Source organism: Phasianus colchicus, chromosome Z, assembly GCF_987193195.1.
Source record: "Phasianus colchicus chromosome Z, bPhaCol1.hap1.1, whole genome shotgun sequence".
Classification (NCBI taxonomy): Eukaryota; Metazoa; Chordata; class Aves; order Galliformes; family Phasianidae; genus Phasianus; species Phasianus colchicus.
The window spans coordinates 83518611-83539831 of NC_143476.1; the positions used below are offsets into that span (position 1 = coordinate 83518611).

A 21221-nucleotide genomic window follows, 5' to 3' on the forward strand; every position below is an offset into this window, starting at 1 on the left:
AAGAAGAGCTTGTTCAGTATATTTATGGATGACCTGGACGAGGAGGTTGAGTTTGCAGGTGACACAAAGCCGGGAGGAAGCATTGATCTACCAGGGGATAGGGAGGCCCTACTAAGGGATCTGGGCAGTCTGGATTGCTGGGCTGAGGCCAGTGGGATGAAATTCAACAAGACAAAGTGCTGGGTTCTGCACTTTGGCCACAACTACTCTAGACAATGCTACAGGCTTGGGGCAGAGCGGCTGGAAGCTGTGTGTAAGAAATGGACCTGGGGGTTTTGTCCAAGAAGGCCAACGGCATCCTGCCTGCTATCAAAAATAGTGCTGGCAGCAGGAGCAGGGAAGCTGTCTTCCCTCTTTGTTCAGCTCTGGTGAAGCTGCACCTCAAGTACTGTATTCACATTTGGGCCCCCCGCTGCACGAAAGTCATCAAGCTTGTCCAGAAGGAAGCCACAAAGCTGGTGAGGGGTGTGGAGCATGAGTCTTACAAGGAGCGGCTGATTGTTTAGTCTGGAGCAGAGGAGGCTCAGTGAAGATCTCGGCTCTCTACAACTCCCTGAAAGGAGGTTGTGGCGAGGTGGCGCTCAGCCTCTTCTCCTGTGTGACTAGTGATAGGACTGGAGGGAGTGGCCTCAAGATGCACCAGGAGAGATTTGGGTTGGATGTTAGAAAAAATTTCTTCTCCAAAAGAGTGGTCAGGCACCCAAACGAGTTGCCCAGGAAGGTGGTGGAGTCACCATCCCTGGAGGCGTTCAAGAAACATTTAGGTGTTGTAGTAAGGGACGTGGTTTAGTGGGGAAGTGGTGGTGGTAGGTGGACGGTTGGTCTGGATATCTTTTCCAACCGTGGTGATTCTATGATTCTGTGACATCAGGTGCAGGTGACATAGGTGGTGGAAACTTTTTTGGAGTGCACCACTGTCATATGCCTACAGAGTGGCAGCAATAGCGCAGAAGGTTGGAGATGTGACAGTGATGAATGGAGTGTCTAGCCTGTTCCAACAGTACGACAAAAATCTCTAATTCTTCCTCCCTATGGGCCTGTGTCACAGTCCCAGTTGTGGAGAAACTGTTTAGTGTCTCAGGGGGAAAAATTTACTTCCCCACCTGCATGTAGAGATATTTCATGTATTTGATGTATGCATTCCTCCACTCAGGAGAGGGTGTTGAGTGAGAAACCTCCCTCATTCCATCCTGTGGTTTTACCTGTGGGAAATGGGAAGGAAAAACCACTTCAGCCCTGTCACGCTCCAATTTATAGGAGGGAGCTGTGGTTCTTTTAATATCTGTATACCCGGTGTGAGATTAAGAAACAACGGTTCATATGTTAGTCCAACCAGTTTATTATAAGTCTAATTAGGGAGACGGGGAAGGGAAGGAGTGCGATAGAAAAGCTAGGAAAAAGCAAGAATGCCGTGAAGCGGGGATAGTCACCACCAGGATCCAGCGGCGGTCCCGTTGCACGACGTTCCGAGGGTCCAAGGCTGAAGCAGCGGGGGGGAGAGCAGCAGCGTGGAAGGCCTGGGGCAGCAACAGGTAGCAGGAAGAAGTCGCAGAGCCAGTCCAGGAGGAAGCAGCAGCAGGATTCAGGTAGCAGGCCCAGGAGAGTCCGTCAGCATGCAGGAGTTCCGTGGTGAGGAATCTGATGGCAGAAAACCTTCACACACTCATGGTTTTCGATTCCTCTTTTTATCCTTCTCCTTCTCCTGCCTACGTGACATCCCCGGGTGCTTGAGCAGGAGTCCTGCGAGTACTTCCTGAGATGGCCATCTTCCTTGAGATAAGCCCACACAAAAGACCACTTCACAGCTATTAAGCTGCAGCTTATCTCTCTCTCATTGCCCCCGGCCCAGTCCATCTGTCACCCTCGGACAAAAGATTTCGCAATCCTTGCCCAAGACTTGTCCATCAAACTTCTCCAGACAAAAGGTCTCTCAACCCCTGACCAGGACTTGCTTGAACTTGTTCATCTGTGTCCTCAGCAAGCTTTGAGACAATGATGATGCAAAATAATAATCTCTTACACCACCCCGTGGCTCAAAGGTTGCTTTAAAATGGGACACTGGTGATCCTTGATGGTGAGAAAGAGATAGCAAGCATAGGGGTAAAGAAGGGAGGGGGGCAGGGAATCGAAAGCTTCATATAATCATTACAAAAGATTCATCAGGGTTCTTTGTAAATGTCGCCCTTATCTGCTTGACTTCCCCATCCGCAGCGGAAGTTACAAATTGCATAGAGGATACAACACGTTGGATAAGTTGAATAAAACATAGTATCATACAAGGAATGAACATGAGAGTTGCAACAGCACATAATAGATAAAATAAGATACGTTTTACCCATGGGCCACCTGGGAGCCAGGAAAAGAGGTCAAGGTCTGGGCTTTTCCAAGTTTGAACAGGAACATGTGCTATTTTCCGGATACCTTGGGCAATTTGCTTAACAACTTTACCATTATCATCAATCTTTAGACAACAAGTGGAGTCATTTAGTTTGCCACAGACCCCCCCTTCTTCGGCTAGCAGGTAGTCCAGAACAATGCGATGCTGGAGTATTGCCGCCCGCATCTGTGAAGCTTGATCTGCAAGAAGATCAAGGGCATATGCTGTTTCATTAGTAATTATTTCGAGGATGGCTTGTAATCTGATAATACGATTTAGGTTATAGATGGGCTCTCGAGCACCACTAACCCACTCATTGGGGTTCCAGGTAGCTGGCCCATAGTGTTTGATTATACGCTGGGGAGGCCAGTCATCTTTGCCCCAAGTTTGGCCGCTACCGCGTGTTAGGGAGGTATCAATAGACCTCTTATGTCGATTGAGATCATCATATACTCTGACACCTAATTCATTGCCATCCTTTCCTGGAAGTAAAAAAAACATCGGGTGGATTACTCCAACATAACATACCCTAGTCCAGTTTGCAGGTTTATATGCATAATGACCACAAATCCAGTATTGTACCATTCCCCCCATTCCCAGAGTCCATGAGGGGATAACTGATTGTTATAGAGGTTACAGCCCACACAATACAACAAATTAACCAAGATAATATTTCACCAGGGTATTGCATAATCTCCAAAATACCAACAATTAAAATCCACTGTGTTTGGAGTTCCAGAGTTCTTCTGCAAAACAAAAACAAGACATCGACTTGCCCTCTTGGGCTTTGTTAATATGGTCAAAATGAAGGAATAATCCAGAGCTGAAATTTGTGCTCCTGTGTCTACAAGAAACGTCACTGGAACTAAGTTAGGTTCAACAATGCATGTAATTAATAGATCACTGCATTTAGTTGTGAGCCTCCTAATAAACAATCACCCTTCACCCCCCCCCGCTCACTTGAGAGGGGTGAAGGAATTAGTTTCCCAACGGCTCTGGTAGCACTTCAGGTGCTGTGGGAGGGGCACTAGGACCTGGGGTTTTACTTTCCTCAAGTCTAGTCGGCCATCCAGCAACCAGCATCTCGAGCCTATCTGTCGTCAATCCATCCATCAAATTTCGTGGAATACCCTTTTTCCAGCCCAGGGTCCACAATCCATTACGTTTATGATCAATGCTCCGTCTACCTGTTCTTATCGGGGACGAAACCTTTTCAATTCCATTAAGTTTTGGGCTAGGTGGCCTGGGGGCAAGACTGGCTGATGCAAGCCTTACTCCCCTAGGCTCAAATTTACTGGAGGAAGAAACCACCGGCCCATATTTTCTCCCATAATTAATTAACTCTTGGGCAACCTCCCCCCACGTCCATACTTTGCATCCTGACTGCCGATGGTCGGGGGTTACTGTTCCTTCCAAAGCTGCCCGGGTTCTTTCTCCCTGAGACATTGCCTGTATTTTTCCTTGCAGTTGTATACCTATAGGTTTTAACGACTCTGGAAGCCCCCTAATTAGAGGGGTCATCCTTTCAGGATCCACTGGCATCATCATGGGTGATTCATGATGTGGCTGCAGCTTTCTATCGTACATCATTTGGAGACAAGCAGCCTTTTGAACACTTTCTACTAACTGATCAGCTGTTCCAATAATAGCAAGAGGATCTCCCCTTTCTAAAGGGTTGAGACCACCTGCCCAATAGGCAGCCCTCTGTGTCAAGGACCAGGGAGCACGATTGTTGCCAGTAGTTAAAAATACTCCTGGTCCCCAGTAGCCCTCCGCTTCCTTTTCTGTTAGCAGAATCTGGTCTCCACCAGTGAGGCTAACCCTCCATACATACTCCGTTTCAGATTCCTTTGGAGAGCGGCTAAAATCTTTTTTCAATTTTGCTAGTTCAGTGGCTGAGAAGGGAATTTCCTTAACATTCATCTGAGGATCTAGATCCTCACCGTTATCGAATGTATATTCAGTTTTTATCAAAGGGCGCAATGGGGCTATTGGCATTTCTAATTTATCTAGCCTTTCCTCCATTCTTTGTACTTCCTCCTGAGGAAAAGTTTTTTCGTGAGGCAGACTATGGGTGACAATATTGTCAGCATGCTTAGACGTTAACAGTTCCTTAAAAGCCATTTGCAACAAAGCCGAATTATGTTTCTCCCTTTCTAATTGTTCCTCAAGGTTCACTATTTGATTCTGCAAAGTTTTTACCAGTTCTTGTGTTACTTTAACTGATTCCTGTAGTGCTTGTATAGTTTGGGTTTCTGCCGAATGTTTTTCCTCTCGGAACTCCACGGCAGCTTTTAAAGCAGCCCCGAGTACGGCACAAATAAACGACTTTCCTTTTCCGGCTCGGGTACGAGCCTCATTTTGTAAAACACGAATACGATCTGAAACACTCTGCAAGTTATACCAGTTCTGTCGTGCCCAATCCACACCTGATAAAGAGGGTCGAGCACCATGTTTTTCTAAAAGATCAAATAATACATCTTCACTTTTCATGGTGGCAATGCTGTCACTCATTTTTTTCAATACGCTGAAAGATCTACACTTAGAGAGAGGGAGGTATACGTATTCAAAAGCTCAGGTAACTCCTTACCTCCCCCCCAGGGAGGCACACGACACCTACTAAAGAAATGCAAATGCTCCAATCAACTCTTCCCTTTCTCTGAGGGAAGCACACAAAAGGGTTCAAATTTCACACTTAAGTTACAAGATACTTAAATCACAAAATGCAGAAAGGATCTTCCCGAGGAGGCACACACGTAATCAAAGTTAATTCATACGTCCCCGAGAGGTATACACATAAAAAGTAAAGTTTCAGAATATGGAGCGGTCTTCCTGGAGAAGGACTCACGTTTAAGTTTTCAACAATATCGCTCCATGCAACTCCAGGAGGCACACACAAAGACAAGAAGCTACACCAACATCTAAGTTACAGTTTCACTCCTTGCTAAAGCAGCACTTATGGGTTTCAATAAAGCAAACAAAAACTTCTTGGAGAGGGACACACGTTTAAGTCACAAAGTATCCCTTCCTCAATTCCCCAAGAGGCGCAAACACAAAATCAAAAAACAGGTTCAAATTTCGTACTTCAAAATAACTACAGAGAGGGCTTCCCGAGGAGGCGCACACGTATTAAACAACATGCAAACAGTCAAAATACGTCCCCGAGAGGTAGACACATAAACAACAAAGATTCGGAATACGGAGCGGTCTTCCTGGAGAAGGACCCACGTCTAAATTTTCAAAAATATCGCTCCTTGCAACTCCAGGAGGTGCACACAGAAAAGTTTCAAACTATATCTGGAAGGACAACACTCTCACAGCGGGTATCCTGCCCGACTACGCCAAAATAAAAAATGTCACGCTCCAATTTATAGGAGGGAGCTGTGGTTCTTTTAATATCTGTATACCCGGTGTGAGATTAAGAAACAACGGTTCATATGTTAGTCCAACCAGTTTATTATAAGTCTAATTAGGGAGACGGGGAAGGGAAGGAGTGCGATAGAAAAGCTAGGAAAAAGCAAGAATGCCGTGAAGCGGGGATAGTCACCACCAGGATCCAGCGGCGGTCCCGTTGCACGACGTTCCGAGGGTCCGAGGCTGAAGCAGCGGGGGGGAGAGCAGCAGCGTGGAAGGCCTGGGGCAGCAACAGGTAGCAGGAAGAAGTCGCAGAGCCAATCCAGGAGGAAGCAGCAGCAGGATTCAGGTAGCAGGCCCAGGAGAGTCCGTCAGCATGCAGGAGTTCCGTGGTGAGGAATCTGATGGCAGAAAACCTTCACACACTCATGGTTTTCGATTCCTCTTTTTATCCTTCTCCTTCTCCTGCCTACGTGACATCCCCGGGTGCTTGAGCAGGAGTCCTGCGAGTACTTCCTGAGATGGCCATCTTCCTTGAGATAAGCCCACACAAAAGACCACTTCACAGCTATTAAGCTGCAGCTTATCTCTCTCTCATTGCCCCCGGCCCAGTCCATCTGTCACCCTCGGACAAAAGATTTCGCAATCCTTGCCCAAGACTTGTCCATCAAACTTCTCCAGACAAAAGGTCTCTCAACCCCTGACCAGGACTTGCTTGAACTTGTTCATCTGTGTCCTCAGCAAGCTTTGAGACAATGATGATGCAAAATAATAATCTCTTACAAGCCCTCAAGGCATGGATGCGTGAGTTGTAAGGGAAATGGGGGTACTCCTAGAACAAATGCCTGCTCCACTTTCTGCTGGCAGCTCCCCAAACCAAGAAGATAATGTAATCATATTTCTGAGGCTGATAACGAGCACTGCGGTTCGTATTCATGAGAGGTCCAAAGAAAGGCTACAAGGCTTGTGAAGGACTTGGAGAGTATGCTCTATGAGGAGCAACTGGAGGAACTGGGGCTGTTTAGTCTGGGGAAGAGGAGGCTGAGGGGAGACCTTTGCTCTCTCCAAACATCTGAGGGATCTAGGCAGGCTGCATCACTGGGCTGAAGCCAAATGGGATGAGGTTCAACATAACTGTGCACTTTGGCCACAGCAACCCCAGGCAACGTTCCAGGCGTGGGGCAGAGTAGCTGGAAGACTGTGTAGAGGAAACGGACCTGGGGGTCCATTTCAATGCTCGGCTGAATATGAGCCAGCAGTGAGCCCAGGTGGACAAGAAGGACAGTGGCATCCTGGCTTGTATCAGAAATAGTGTGGCCAGCAGGAGCAGGGAAGTGATGGTCTGTCTGTATTTTGTACTGGTGAGGCTGCACCTCAAGTACTGTGTTCAGTTTTGGGCCCCTCATCATGAGAAAGACATCAAGGCCATGGAATGTGTCCAGAGAAGGGCAGTGAAGCTGGTGAGGAGTCTGGAGCACAGGGCTTATGAGAAGCAGTTGACAGAGCTGGGATTGTTCAGTCTGGAGGAGGCTCATGGAACACTTTATTGTTCTCTATGACAACCTGAAGGGAGGTTGTAGTGCCTGGGAGTCAGCCTCTTCTCTGATGGTAGGACTAGAGGGAATGGCCTCCAGTTGTACCAGGGGAGATTCAGGCTGGACATTAGGAAATACTTCTCCAAAAGAGTGGTCAGACACTGGAATGGGCAGCCCAGGGAGGTGGTAGAGTCACCAACCCTGGAAGTGCTCAAGGAACGTTTAAACATTGTGTAGAGGGAAATGGTCTAGTGGGAACTATTGCTGGCAGGTGAACTGTTGGACTGGATGATCTTGTGGGTCTTTTCTAACCGTGGTGATTATTTGATTCTCTTATTCTAGGACCTCCTTGAGAGCAGCTCTGCTAAGAAGAACTTGAGGGTCCTGGTGGATGAGAAGCTGGACATGAGGCAGCACCGTGTGCTTGCCTGTAAGGCCAACTATATCCTGGTGTGCATTAAAAGAGGGGTGGCCAGCAGGGAGATGGAGGTGATTGTTCCCCTCTGCTCTGCTCTTGTGAGGTCCCATCTGGAATGCTGAGGTCTGGCCTGGGGCCCCCAGCACAAGAAAGACACAGAGCTCTTGGAACAGGTCCAGAGAGGTGCCAATAAGATGATTGGAGGGCTGGAGCACCTCTCCTGTGAAGAAAGGTTGAGGAACTGGGATTGTTTAGTGTGGAGAAGTCTTTGGGGAGACCCCACTGTGGCCTTCCTGTACTCGAAGGGAGCGTATTAACAGGAGAGGGAATGGCTTTTTACGAGGGTGGATAGCAGTAGGACAAGAGGGAATGGTTTTAAACTGAGATAGGGGAGGTTTAGATGAGATATTAGATGGAAGTTTTTCACAGAGGTGGTGACACACTGGAACAGGTTGCCCAAGGAGGTTGTGGATGCCCATCCCTGGAGGCATTCAAGGCCAGGCTGGATGTGGCTTTGTGCAGCCTGGTCTGATGGTTGGCAACCCTGTACGTAGCAGAAGGGTTGAATCAAGATGATCTTTGTGGTCCTTTTCAACCCAGGCCATTCTATGACTCTGTGATTCTGTGATTCCACGTTTCTATGGTTCTGTGATTCTTTGATCCCTCACTGGGCTCTGCTGGTGTGTGATAGTGTGCTATACCCGTGCAAAGCCATGCTCTTTGGCACAGATGTCGATGAGGTCATTTCAGATATGAGTCTTATTTGACTGATCCTTCCTGGGGTGCCATGCCCTTTGCTTTTCAAGGCCCAAGATAGTGTTTTGGGTGATGGCATGGAGCACGGAATATGTTTCCAGCCATCCAGAGGATGCTTCGGTCCTTGGTCTGGAGTAGTGTGATGTGATCAACCTGAGGAGACGGAGATCACCAGTTGGCTCACCAGTTACAGTCCTAGGCAAAGCAGTTTAGGCCTGGGGAAGATTCATTTACTTTATTACCTGCTAATAATGCATCAGGATAGAGAGAAGAAAAACCACACTAAAAGCACCTTCCCCCTTTACTCTGTGTCTAACTCAGAGTAAATGAAGGGAAGATGGCAGCAGCACACCACAGGGATGGTGCTGGTTCCCAGGCTGCTGCACACTTTCACCTGATGTGTGAGCTGCATTTTTTTGAAGCATTTTCTCATTAACTTCAGGTTTATTTGTAGCTTCTCCCACCAGCATGCTGAGGGCGAGCGCTGGCTGGCTTCCATGTGGGCTGCGGGGCTGTGACCTCACAGAGGTGTCCCCACCCAAAGCATTATGACATCACGGCCAAGTCTGTATGAGTGAGCGACCAGCACCTGCCTCTCCCAGTGCGGTCGTGACCGGCTTTGAGCGATGGTTGACGACAGCTTTCTCCTTGTCCCTATCACCCTTTTCTTCCTGTATGGCCTCCTGTTCTTGGTGGCAGGGGTCTTCCTGCTCAACACCATCCGGAATCTAAAGGTAGGGGAGTTTGAGGATGGGGTGATGTGCGGCTGTGGGACTCGGGGCCAGGGGATTTGGAACCCACCATGTGGGTTGCATCCCAGGAGCCTCATTGTGCCACGTTTCTGTGCTCACAGGCAGGCAGACGACGCTTGCGACTGAGGAGATGGTGGCGGCGAGGAGCAGCAGCACCGCAGTCAGGTGAGTCTCCTGAGGGTCACCCCAAATCCCAGGCTTGCCCTGATGCATGTCAGGCAGTGCTGGGCCCATTAGAGGAGCCCAGCCCTGGACTGGGAACTGGCATGCTTCAGGTCGGCCAGATGGGCCAAGGGTGTCCCTGGTGCCCCATCCTGCGGTGGTTCAGGCCCGCTCCCTATTTTGCAGGTGCTGAGAGACAGACGGGTCAGGCATCGTGCTGCTGCTCCAGCTGCAGCCGCTGCAGCATAGCTGACCAGAAGATGCAGAATCTGGTGCTATCGGCACTGCCTGATGACGTGGCTAATCCGGGCCCTGACTTCTGGGACACGGCGTGGAGGCATCTGGCAGAGCTGGTGGAGCGGGGCAGCCTGCCCTGCTGCAGCTCCCCCAGGGCCCGAAGCGTGGAGCGGCAAAGAGCCTCAGCAGCGCAGTCAGGTGAGTCTTCTGTGGGTCAGCCCCAAATCCCATGCTTGCCCTGATGCATGCTAGGCAGGGATGGGCCCATTAGAGAAGCCCAACCCTGGATCAGGACCTGGCATGCTGGAGGTCGGCTGGCTGGGACAAGGGTGTCCCAGGTGCTCCGTCCTGCTGTGGCTCAGGTCCCCTTCCTGCTTTTCAGGTGCTAAGAGACAGACGGGTGGGCCATCGAGCTCCAGCTGCAGCCGTTGCAGCATAGCTGATGAGAAGATGCAGTATCTGGTGCTATCAGCACTGCCTGATGACGTGCCCTCTCTGGGCCCTGACTTCTGGGACATGGCGTGGAGGGATCTGGCAGAGCTGGTGGAGCGGGGCAGTCTGCCCTGTTGCAGCTCCTTCAGTTTCTGGAGATCTATCAGAAGAATGAAGGACTTAATGTCCCTTAATGTGCATCAGGGAGCCTTGACAGAGCAGGTCCCTGTCTGTGCCCCTGGACGTACGCACACTGGCAAGGCCCACACAAATTCCAGAACAGAGCCCAGCTGGTTGCGCTCTTTTCTGCTGCGTTGTCTGGGCTTTTCCTGGCAGGAAACGAAACCTGCCCAGACGAAGAATCAAGGTGGCAAGGCAGCCAGCAGAACAGTAGGAGATCCCACTGAGGACCGCTTTACCAGCTGGCCACCACCAGCAGAGGAATGCATTTTACGCGAGAACATCCTTCTTCCAGACGGACGGCTGCCTCAGAGACCGGATAATCTGGTGCCCCCTCCAGAGCGGGCAGTGAATCCACCAGCACTGCGTAGCAGCTTCCGCAACTCTGCAGGAGTGGCAACAAGAAGACCAGCTTCAACCCGCAGAGATGTTGGTGTTGAGACTTCTGACAGAGAAGAGAACTCACAGTGTTGTGAGTATTGTGCACAACGCAGAACTGAGATGGGCAGTGGCAAGGAAAGGGGAAGAGCTGATGAGTTGCATGCTGGAACCAGCTCCTACACAGTGCCACCGCACCTGGGGACAGTCACACGTGAGAACATCATGTCAATAGATGCAGCTGTACGTTGGTGGGAGCAGAAGACACAGGTGGCTGTTGGACTCTCCATGCATCCACAAGAAGTTCCCAAAAAGCACAGGACAGTAAGACCACCACCAATGGTGGCAGCACCTTCTCGCCTGGCTGCGCAAGATGACTGCAGAAGTGCAGCCAGCCAGCGTCTGAACTCTGCCCTTGGGGGCAGGAGAGCCAGAGAGCAGCCCCCACAGATTTGCAGCTGTATGCACCCACCTGGGGAAGAGAGACTTCATCAACCAAACCAGGTGCAATGTTGGTGCGACAACAATAAGGCCCAGAGGTCTTCTGAAATGTCTGTGCCCAGCCAAATGTTTTGGGAGGGCAGTGTAACAGTGAGAGCAAGAAGAAATTCAGAGGAGGCAGTCTGGCACAGCATGATAAAGGTACGGCACCGGCATGTGCAGTAGCCCCCCAGACACACCTGGAAAAGAGACATGGGGCTCCAAAGCAGATGGAGGTGCCAAAAAGCAGCCTCATAGCATCTGCTTTGGCTTGCTGCCACCATTGCATGTGACAACAGTACGTCGCATTCGCTATGGTCCCCTTGAGTGGCTAAGTTGCTGGTAGGAGCTGGCCCAGCTGGTTCCCGCATAGCTCTTGGCCACTGGCAGACAATGCTTGCGACTGAGGAGATGGTGGCGGCGAGAAGCAGCAGCACCGCAGTCAGGTGAGTCTCCTGAGGGTCACCCCAAATCCCAGGCTTGCCCTGATGCATGTCAGGCAGTGCTGGGCCCATTAGAGGAGCCCAGCCCTGGACTGGAAACTGGCATGCTTCAGGTCGGCCAGATGGGCCAAGGGCGTCCCTGGTGCCCCTTCATGCTGTGGCTCAGGCCCGCTCCCTACTTTGCAGGTGCCGACAGACAGACGTGTGGGCCACGGTGCTCCTGCCCCAGCTGCAACTGCTGCAAGAAAGCTGACCAGGAGCTGCAGCTGGTGCTATCGGTGCTGCCTGAGCACACGGCTGCTCCGGGCCCTGACTTCTGACTTCTGGGACGTGGCGTGGAGGGACCTGGCAGAGCTGGTGGAGCTGGTGGGGCAGGGCAGCCTGTCCTGCTGCAGCTCCTCCAGTGCCCAAGGTGCTACCAGGATTAATGACAACTCCGTAAATGTGCACCAAGGAGCCTTATCAGAGCTGATCCCAGTCTGCGCCACTGCACACGTGCAGACTGACAGGGCCCACACAGATTGCAAAATCCAGCCCCGCTGGATGCAGTCCTTTCTTTTATGTGGTCTGGGCCCCTCTTGGCAGGACAGTGCTGATGCCGCCGTGACGAATGTTTGGGAGAAGCAAGCGCAGGGGCTGTGTGCATTTGCCAAGAGCACCGGCGCACGCGGGCTGCTTCTCCAGGCAGGATCTCTGCTGCCAGGTCTGATGACAATGGAACCTGCCCAGACGAAGAGTCAAGGCGGCAATGCAGCCAGCAGAGCAGTAGGAGATCCCGCCGAGACCCGCTTGTCCAGCCAGCCCGCAGCAGAGGACCGCATCGTGTGAGAGAACATCCTTCTCCCAGACGGGCGGTGCCTCAGAGGCCGGAGAATCCGGTGCCCGTTCCAGAGCGGGCGGTGTATCCACCAGGCCTTCACACCATCAAGGAGGAGTTTCCAGGACGAACGCCATCCAAGAGACGCACAGGGAAACCAAGTGGTCTCTCTGAAGAGGAACAACGCTTGCAGTCCCGCAGGAATGCAGGCCGAGGGTGCCCCGGGGAAGGCCGAGCGTGGGAGAATGTAACAGAGCACCGGGGAACAGGCAGCTCGCAGCTGCAGTCCCATTAAATCCTCCTTCCATCCATCCTGCGGTGGTTGCTGTGTCTGTCTGTGAAGCGGCGGCGAAGTCGCAGCGGGGCGCGCGTGCGGGCCGGGGGTCGGCAGGACAGGGCCGCTCCCGGGTACCGGCCCGAGCTTCCCCCGCGCACCTGTGCGGGCGGCGGGTTGCCCTCCCGGGAGGGAGGGAGGGAGGGAGGGAGGGCGCGGGGGGGCGGCAGCCCGGGGACGGCCACGAGGCGGCCGGCGGCAGGAGGGCCTCGGCGGCCGTCGGGGCGGCCCCGAACGGCCGCTGAAGTCCTCCTCCCAGGCGGGGGGTGCGGGGCACGGGTGGGCCATCGGATCGCGCGCGGCCACGGCGACGGGCGACGGGCTGCAGCCAGCCGTAGTGTGGAACCCGGGGGAAGCCGCCTCGGCTCCTCGCCTTCTCTGTGGGGAGCACGGGAGAAGACGGCTGGGAAAAACCGGCAGCCTCAGGCTCCAGTCGGAGCGCCCAGGGCCCCGGCGAGCAGCAGCGGGACGTCCGGAGTCCCCGAGGCGGCTCCGGCCCCAGCCGCGAGGCCTGCTGCTGCCCCAGCCCTTGCGGCGGTGCCTTCTCTGCCTCAGCGCCTGCAGCACTGAGGAGCTCAGCCGGAGGAGCCGCTGTGCTGCTGTCAGTCGCTGCGAACAAAGATTGAAGCAAAGGCTGTGAAAGTCAGCTGGCCTAGTAAGGAAAGAGCCTCCACCTGAAAGGATGAGCGGGGAACTTCTCCTGAGGCTCGGGAGAAAGTTGTTAGGAAATGCGGGGAGGGAGAAGATTAGAAAGGCAGGAGCCCAGCTTGAACTCAGCTTGCCTGAGTTCTGAACTGGGGCTAAAGAGAACAAAAAAACCTTTTTACAGATCCGTTAACGGTAGCAGGAGGGCTAAGGAGAATCTCCGTCCTTTACTGGAGGTGGCGGGGAACGTGACAGCTGAGAATGAGGAAGAGGCTGAGGTTTTCAGGGCCTTCTTTGCATCTGTCTTTAAAAGTCAGATCAGTTATCCTGGGGGTTCTCTATCCCCTGGCCTGGAAGTCTGCGCTGGGGAGCAGAATGAACCCCTCGTGATTCGGGATGAAACAGTTAGAGCCTACTGCTCTGCCACCTAGAAGAAGAGCTTGTTCAGTATATTTATGGATGACCTGGACGAGGAGGTTGAGTTTGCAGGTGACACAAAGCCGGGAGGAAGCATTGATCTACCAGGGGATAGGGAGGCCCTACTAAGGGATCTGGGCAGTCTGGATTGCTGGGCTGAGGCCAGTGGGATGAAATTCAACAAGACAAAGTGCTGGGTTCTGCACTTTGGCCACAACTACTCTAGACAATGCTACAGGCTTGGGGCAGAGCGGCTGGAAGCTGTGTGTAAGAAATGGACCTGGGGGTTTTGTCCAAGAAGGCCAACGGCATCCTGCCTGCTATCAAAAATAGTGCTGGCAGCAGGAGCAGGGAAGCTGTCTTCCCTCTTTGTTCAGCTCTGGTGAAGCTGCACCTCAAGTACTGTATTCACATTTGGGCCCCCCGCTGCACGAAAGTCATCAAGCTTGTCCAGAAGGAAGCCACAAAGCTGGTGAGGGGTGTGGAGCATGAGTCTTACAAGGAGCGGCTGATTGTTTAGTCTGGAGCAGAGGAGGCTCAGTGAAGATCTCGGCTCTCTACAACTCCCTGAAAGGAGGTTGTGGCGAGGTGGCGCTCAGCCTCTTCTCCTGTGTGACTAGTGATAGGACTGGAGGGAGTGGCCTCAAGATGCACCAGGAGAGATTTGGGTTGGATGTTAGAAAAAATTTCTTCTCCAAAAGAGTGGTCAGGCACCCAAACGAGTTGCCCAGGAAGGTGGTGGAGTCACCATCCCTGGAGGCGTTCAAGAAACATTTAGGTGTTGTAGTAAGGGACGTGGTTTAGTGGGGAAGTGGTGGTGGTAGGTGGACGGTTGGTCTGGATATCTTTTCCAACCGTGGTGATTCTATGATTCTGTGACATCAGGTGCAGGTGACATAGGTGGTGGAAACTTTTTTGGAGTGCACCACTGTCATATGCCTACAGAGTGGCAGCAATAGCGCAGAAGGTTGGAGATGTGACAGTGATGAATGGAGTGTCTAGCCTGTTCCAACAGTACGACAAAAATCTCTAATTCTTCCTCCCTATGGGCCTGTGTCACAGTCCCAGTTGTGGAGAAACTGTTTAGTGTCTCAGGGGGAAAAATTTACTTCCCCACCTGCATGTAGAGATATTTCATGTATTTGATGTATGCATTCCTCCACTCAGGAGAGGGTGTTGAGTGAGAAACCTCCCTCATTCCATCCTGTGGTTTTACCTGTGGGAAATGGGAAGGAAAAACCACTTCAGCCCTCAAGGCATGGATGCGTGAGTTGTAAGGGAAATGGGGGTACTCCTAGAACAAATGCCTGCTCCACTTTCTGCTGGCAGCTCCCCAAACCAAGAAGATAATGTAATCATATTTCTGAGGCTGATAACGAGCACTGCGGTTTGTATTCATGAGAGGTCCAAAGAAAGGCTACAAGGCTTGTGAAGGACTTGGAGAGTATGCTCTATGAGGAGCAACTGGAGGAACTGGGGCTGTTTAGTCTGGGGAAGAGGAGGCTGAGGGGAGACCTTTGCTCTCTCCAAACATCTGAGGGATCTAGGCAGGCTGCATCACTGGGCTGAAGCCAAATGGGATGAGGTTCAACCTAACTGTGCACTTTGGCCACAGCAACCCCAGGCAGCGTTCCAGGCGTGGGGCAGAGTAGCTGGAAGACTGTGTAGAGGAAACGGACCTGGGGGTCCATTTCAATGCTCGGCTGAACATGAGCCAGCAGTGAGCCCAGGTGGACAAGAAGGACAGTGGCATCCTGGCTTGTATCAGAAATAGTGTGGCCAGCAGGAGCAGGGAAGTGATGGTCTGTCTGTATTCTGTACTGGTGAGGCTGCACCTCAAGTACTGTGTTCAGTTTTGGGCCCCTCATCATGAGAAAGACATCAAGGCCATGGAATGTGTCCAGAGAAGGGCAGTGAAGCTGGTGAGGGGTCTGGAGCACAGGGCTTATGAGAAGCAGTTGACAGAGCTGGGATTGTTCAGTCTGGAGGAGGCTCATGGAACACTTTATTGTTCTCTATGACAACCTGAAGGGAGGTTGTAGTGCCTGGGAGTCAGCCTCTTCTCTGATGGTAGGACTAGAGGGAATGGCCTCCAGTTGTACCAGGGGAGATTCAGGCTGGACATTAGGAAATACTTCTCCAAAAGAGTGGTCAGACACTGGAATGGGCAGCCCAGGGAGGTGGTAGAGTCACCAACCCTGGAAGTGCTCAAGGAACGTTTAAACATTGTGTAGAGGGAAATGGTCTAGTGGGAACTATTGCTGGCAGGTGAACTGTTGGACTGGATGATCTTGTGGGTCTTTTCTAACCGTGGTGATTATTTGATTCTCTTATTCTAGGACCTCCTTGAGAGCAGCTCTGCTAAGAAGAACTTGAGGGTCCTGGTGGATGAGAAGCTGGACATGAGGCAGCACCGTGTGCTTGCCTGCAAGGCCAACTATATCCTGGTGTGCATTAAAAGAGGGGTGGCCAGCAGGGAGATGGAGGTGATTGTTCCCCTCTGCTCTGCTCTTGTGAGGTCCCATCTGGAATGCTGAGGTCTGGCCTGGGGCCCCCAGCACAAGAAAGACACAGAGCTCTTGGAACAGGTCCAGAGAGGTGCCAATAAGATGATTGGAGGGCTGGAGCACCTCTCCTGTGAAGAAAGGTTGAGGAACTGGGATTGTTTAGTGTGGAGAAGTCTTTGGGGAGACCCCACTGTGGCCTTCCTGTACTCGAAGGGAGCGTATTAACAGGAGAGGGAATGGCTTTTTACGAGGGTGGATAGCAGTAGGACAAGAGGGAATGGTTTTAAACTGAGATAGGGGAGGTTTAGATGAGATATTAGATGGAAGTTTTTCACAGAGGTGGTGACACACTGGAACAGGTTGCCCAAGGAGGTTGTGGATGCCCGTCCCTGGAGGCATTCAAGGCCAGGCTGGATGTGGCTTTGTGCAGCCTGGTCTGATGGTTGGCAACCCTGTACGTAGCAGAAGGGTTGAATCAAGATGATCTTTGTGGTCCTTTTCAACCCAGGCCATTCTATGACTCTGTGATTCTGTGATTCCACGTTTCTATGGTTCTGTGATTCTTTGATCCCTCACTGGGCTCTGCTGGTGTGTGATAGTGTGCTATACCCGTGCAAAGCCATGCTCTTTGGCACAGATGTCGATGAGGTCATTTCAGATATGAGTCTTATTTGACTGATCCTTCCTGGGGTGCCATGCCCTTTGCTTTTCAAGGCCCAAGATAGTGTTTTGGGTGATGGCATGGAGCACGGAATATGTTTCCAGCCATCCAGAGGATGCTTCGGTCCTTGGTCTGGAGTAGTGTGATGTGATCAACCTGAGGAGACGGAGATCACCAGTTGGCTCACCAGTTACAGTCCTAGGCAAAGCAGTTTAGGCCTGGGGAAGATTCATTTACTTTATTACCTGCTAATAATGCATCAGGATAGAGAGAAGAAAAACCACACTAAAAGCACCTTCCCCCTTTACTCTGTGTCTAACTCAGAGTAAATGAAGGGAAGATGGCAGCAGCACACCACAGGGATGGTGCTGGTTCCCAGGCTGCTGCACACTTTCACCTGATGTGTGAGCTGCATTTTTTTGAAGCATTTTCTCATTAACTTCAGGTTTATTTGTAGCTTCTCCCACCAGCATGCTGAGGGCGAGCGCTGGCTGGCTTCCATGTGGGCTGCGGGGCTGTGACCTCACAGAGGTGTCCCCACCCAAAGCATTATGACATCACGGCCAAGTCTGTATGAGTGAGCGACCAGCACCTGCCTCTCCCAGTGCGGTCGTGACCGGCTTTGAGCGATGGTTGACGACAGCTTTCTCCTTGTCCCTATCACCCTTTTCTTCCTGTATGGCCTCCTGTTCTTGGTGGCAGGGGTCTTCCTGCTCAACACCATCCGGAATCTAAAGGTAGGGGAGTTTGAGGATGGGGTGATGTGCGGCTGTGGGACTCGGGGCCAGGGGATTTGGAACCCACCATGTGGGTTGCATCCCAGGAGCCTCATTGTGCCACGTTTCTGTGCTCACAGGCAGGCAGACGACGCTTGCGACTGAGGAGATGGTGGCGGCGAGGAGCAGCAGCACCGCAGTCAGGTGAGTCTCCTGAGGGTCACCCCAAATCCCAGGCTTGCCCTGATGCATGTCAGGCAGTGCTGGGCCCATTAGAGGAGCCCAGCCCTGGACTGGGAACTGGCATGCTTCAGGTCGGCCAGATGGGCCAAGGGTGTCCCTGGTGCCCCATCCTGCGGTGGCTCAGGCCCGCTCCCTATTTTGCAGGTGCTGAGAGACAGACGGGTCAGGCATCGTGCTGCTGCTCCAGCTGCAGCCGCTGCAGCATAGCTGACCAGAAGATGCAGAATCTGGTGCTATCGGCACTGCCTGATGACGTGGCTAATCCGGGCCCTGACTTCTGGGACACGGCGTGGAGGCATCTGGCAGAGCTGGTGGAGCGGGGCAGCCTGCCCTGCTGCAGCTCCCCCAGGGCCCGAAGCGTGGAGCGGCAAAGAGCCTCAGCAGCGCAGTCAGGTGAGTCTTCTGTGGGTCAGCCCCAAATCCCATGCTTGCCCTGATGCATGCTAGGCAGGGATGGGCCCATTAGAGAAGCCCAACCCTGGATCAGGACCTGGCATGCTGGAGGTCGGCTGGCTGGGACAAGGGTGTCCCAGGTGCTCCGTCCTGCTGTGGCTCAGGTCCCCTTCCTGCTTTTCAGGTGCTAAGAGACAGACGGGTGGGCCATCGAGCTCCAGCTGCAGCCGTTGCAGCATAGCTGATGAGAAGATGCAGTATCTGGTGCTATCAGCACTGCCTGATGACGTGCCCTCTCTGGGCCCTGACTTCTGGGACATGGCGTGGAGGGATCTGGCAGAGCTGGTGGAGCGGGGCAGTCTGCCCTGTTGCAGCTCCTTCAGTTTCTGGAGATCTATCAGAAGAATGAAGGACTTAATGTCCCTTAATGTGCATCAGGGAGCCTTGACAGAGCAGGTCCCTGTCTGTGCCCCTGGACGTACGCACACTGGCAAGGCCCACACAAATTCCAGAACAGAGCCCAGCTGGTTGCGCTCTTTTCTGCTGCGTTGTCTGGGCTTTTCCTGGCAGGAAACGAAACCTGCCCAGACGAAGAATCAAGGTGGCAAGGCAGCCAGCAGAACAGTAGGAGATCCCACTGAGGACCGCTTTACCAGCTGGCCACCACCAGCAGAGGAATGCATTTTACGCGAGAACATCCTTCTTCCAGACGGACGGCTGCCTCAGAGACCGGATAATCTGGTGCCCCCTCCAGAGCGGGCAGTGAATCCACCAGCACTGCGTAGCAGCTTCCGCAACTCTGCAGGAGTGGCAACAAGAAGACCAGCTTCAACCCGCAGAGATGTTGGTGTTGAGACTTCTGACAGAGAAGAGAACTCACAGTGTTGTGAGTATTGTGCACAACGCAGAACTGAGATGGGCAGTGGCAAGGAAAGGGGAAGAGCTGATGAGTTGCATGCTGGAACCAGCTCCTACACAGTGCCACCGCACCTGGGGACAGTCACACGTGAGAACATCATGTCAATAGATGCAGCTGTACGTTGGTGGGAGCAGAAGACACAGGTGGCTGTTGGACTCTCCATGCATCCACAAGAAGTTCCCAAAAAGCACAGGACAGTAAGACCACCACCAATGGTGGCAGCACCTTCTCGCCTGGCTGCGCAAGATGACTGCAGAAGTGCAGCCAGCCAGCGTCTGAACTCTGCCCTTGGGGGCAGGAGAGCCAGAGAGCAGCCCCCACAGATTTGCAGCTGTATGCACCCACCTGGGGAAGAGAGACTTCATCAACCAAACCAGGTGCAATGTTGGTGCGACAACAATAAGGCCCAGAGGTCTTCTGAAATGTCTGTGCCCAGCCAAATGTTTTGGGAGGGCAGTGTAACAGTGAGAGCAAGAAGAAATTCAGAGGAGGCAGTCTGGCACAGCATGATAAAGGTACGGCACCGGCATGTGCAGTAGCCCCCCAGACACACCTGGAAAAGAGACATGGGGCTCCAAAGCAGATGGAGGTGCCAAAAAGCAGCCTCATAGCATCTGCTTTGGCTTGCTGCCACCATTGCATGTGACAACAGTACGTCGCATTCGCTATGGTCCCCTTGAGTGGCTAAGTTGCTGGTAGGAGCTGGCCCAGCTGGTTCCCGCATAGCTCTTGGCCACTGGCAGACAATGCTTGCGACTGAGGAGATGGTGGCGGCGAGAAGCAGCAGCACCGCAGTCAGGTGAGTCTCCTGAGGGTCACCCCAAATCCCAGGCTTGCCCTGATGCATGTCAGGCAGTGCTGGGCCCATTAGAGGAGCCCAGCCCTGGACTGGAAACTGGCATGCTTCAGGTCGGCCAGATGGGCCAAGGGCGTCCCTGGTGCCCCTTCATGCTGTGGCTCAGGCCCGCTCCCTACTTTGCAGGTGCCGACAGACAGACGTGTGGGCCACGGTGCTCCTGCCCCAGCTGCAACTGCTGCAAGAAAGCTGACCAGGAGCTGCAGCTGGTGCTATCGGTGCTGCCTGAGCACATGGCTGCTCCGGGCCCTGACTTCTGACTTCTGGGACGTGGCGTGGAGGGACCTGGCAGAGCTGGTGGAGCTGGTGGGGCAGGGCAGCCTGTCCTGCTGCAGCTCCTCCAGTGCCCAAGGTGCTACCAGGATTAATGACAACTCCGTAAATGTGCACCAAGGAGCCTTATCAGAGCTGATCCCAGTCTGCGCCACTGCACACGTGCAGACTGACAGGGCCCACACAGATTGCAAAATCCAGCCCCGCTGGATGCAGTCCTTTCTTTTATGTGGTCTGGGCCCCTCTTGGCAGGACAGTGCTGATGCCGCCGTGACGAATGTTTGGGAGAAGCAAGCGCAGGGGCTGTGTGCATTTGCCAAGAGCACCGGCGCACGCGGGCTGCTTCTCCAGGCAGGATCTCTGCTGCCAGGTCTGATGACAATGGAACCTGCCCAGACGAAGAGTCAAGGCGGCAATGCAGCCAGCAGAGCAGTAGGAGATCCCGCCGAGACCCGCTTGTCCAGCCAGCCCGCAGCAGAGGACCGCATCGTGTGAGAGAACATCCTTCTCCCAGACGGGCGGTGCCTCAGAGGCCGGAGAATCCGGTGCCCGTTCCAGAGCGGGCGGTGTATCCACCAGGCCTTCACACCATCAAGGAGGAGTTTCCAGGACGAACGCCATCCAAGAGACGCACAGGGAAACCAAGTGGTCTCTCTGAAGAGGAACAACGCTTGCAGTCCCGCAGGAATGCAGGCCGAGGGTGCCCCGGGGAAGGCCGAGCGTGGGAGAATGTAACAGAGCACCGGGGAACAGGCAGCTCGCAGCTGCAGTCCCATTAAATCCTCCTTCCATCCATCCTGCGGTGGTTGCTGTGTCTGTCTGTGAAGCGGCGGCGAAGTCGCAGCGGGGCGCGCGTGCGGGCCGGGGGTCGGCAGGACAGGGCCGCTCCCGGGTACCGGCCCGAGCTTCCCCCGCGCACCTGTGCGGGCGGCGGGT

General features: G+C 53.2%; 3 protein-coding genes across 4 annotated transcripts; 2 read left to right on the top strand and 1 right to left on the bottom strand.

The window, feature by feature from the left end:
• Window positions 1-1270: 1270 nt before the first annotated feature.
• On the bottom strand, window positions 1271-5222 carry LOC149913146 (uncharacterized). Its single transcript, XM_090130796.1, has one exon. The coding sequence runs from the start codon at window positions 4889-4891 to the stop codon at window positions 3356-3358; it is 1536 nt and encodes a 511-aa protein (XP_089986922.1). The 5' UTR covers window positions 4892-5222; the 3' UTR covers window positions 1271-3355.
• A 3364-nt stretch (window positions 5223-8586) lies between these two features.
• On the top strand, window positions 8587-11247 carry LOC116241411 (uncharacterized). The gene is made up of 4 exons (XM_090131427.1): window positions 8587-9174; window positions 9294-9357; window positions 9541-9789; window positions 9974-11247. The coding sequence occupies exons 1-4, from the start codon at window positions 9067-9069 to the stop codon at window positions 11245-11247; spliced, it is 1695 nt and encodes a 564-aa protein (XP_089987553.1). The 5' UTR covers window positions 8587-9066.
• A 132-nt stretch (window positions 11248-11379) lies between these two features.
• Window positions 11380-21080, top strand: LOC149913147 (uncharacterized). 2 transcript variants are annotated; one of them, XM_090131425.1, is made up of 7 exons: window positions 11380-11507; window positions 11691-16203; window positions 17343-17622; window positions 17742-17805; window positions 17989-18237; window positions 18422-19955; window positions 20139-21080. In XM_090131425.1, exons 3-6 carry the CDS (start codon window positions 17515-17517, stop codon window positions 19693-19695), a joined length of 1695 nt encoding a protein of 564 aa, XP_089987551.1. In that variant the 5' UTR covers window positions 11380-11507; window positions 11691-16203; window positions 17343-17514; the 3' UTR covers window positions 19696-19955; window positions 20139-21080. The 2 variants fall into 2 exon arrangements, with proteins under 2 accessions (XP_089987551.1, XP_089987552.1); XM_090131426.1 differs by lacking the exons at window positions 11380-11507; window positions 11691-16203 and having other exon boundaries at window positions 17281-17622.
• The last annotated feature ends 141 nt before the right edge of the window (window positions 21081-21221 follow it).

Coding starts and splice junctions, on each gene's coding strand:
- LOC149913146 (XM_090130796.1), bottom strand. CDS start 4,891: ATGAGTGACAGCATTGCCACCATGAAAAGTGAAGATGTATTATTTGAT.
- LOC116241411 (XM_090131427.1), top strand. CDS start 9,067: ATGGTTGACGACAGCTTTCTCCTTGTCCCTATCACCCTTTTCTTCCTG. Junction 9,175..9,293: donor ACACCATCCGGAATCTAAAG/GTAGGGGAGTTT, acceptor CTGTGCTCACAG/GCAGGCAGACGACGCTTGCG. Junction 9,358..9,540: donor AGCAGCAGCACCGCAGTCAG/GTGAGTCTCCTG, acceptor CCTATTTTGCAG/GTGCTGAGAGACAGACGGGT.
- LOC149913147 (XM_090131425.1), top strand. CDS start 17,515: ATGGTTGACGACAGCTTTCTCCTTGTCCCTATCACCCTTTTCTTCCTG. Junction 17,806..17,988: donor AGCAGCAGCACCGCAGTCAG/GTGAGTCTCCTG, acceptor CCTATTTTGCAG/GTGCTGAGAGACAGACGGGT. Junction 18,238..18,421: donor AGCCTCAGCAGCGCAGTCAG/GTGAGTCTTCTG, acceptor CCTGCTTTTCAG/GTGCTAAGAGACAGACGGGT.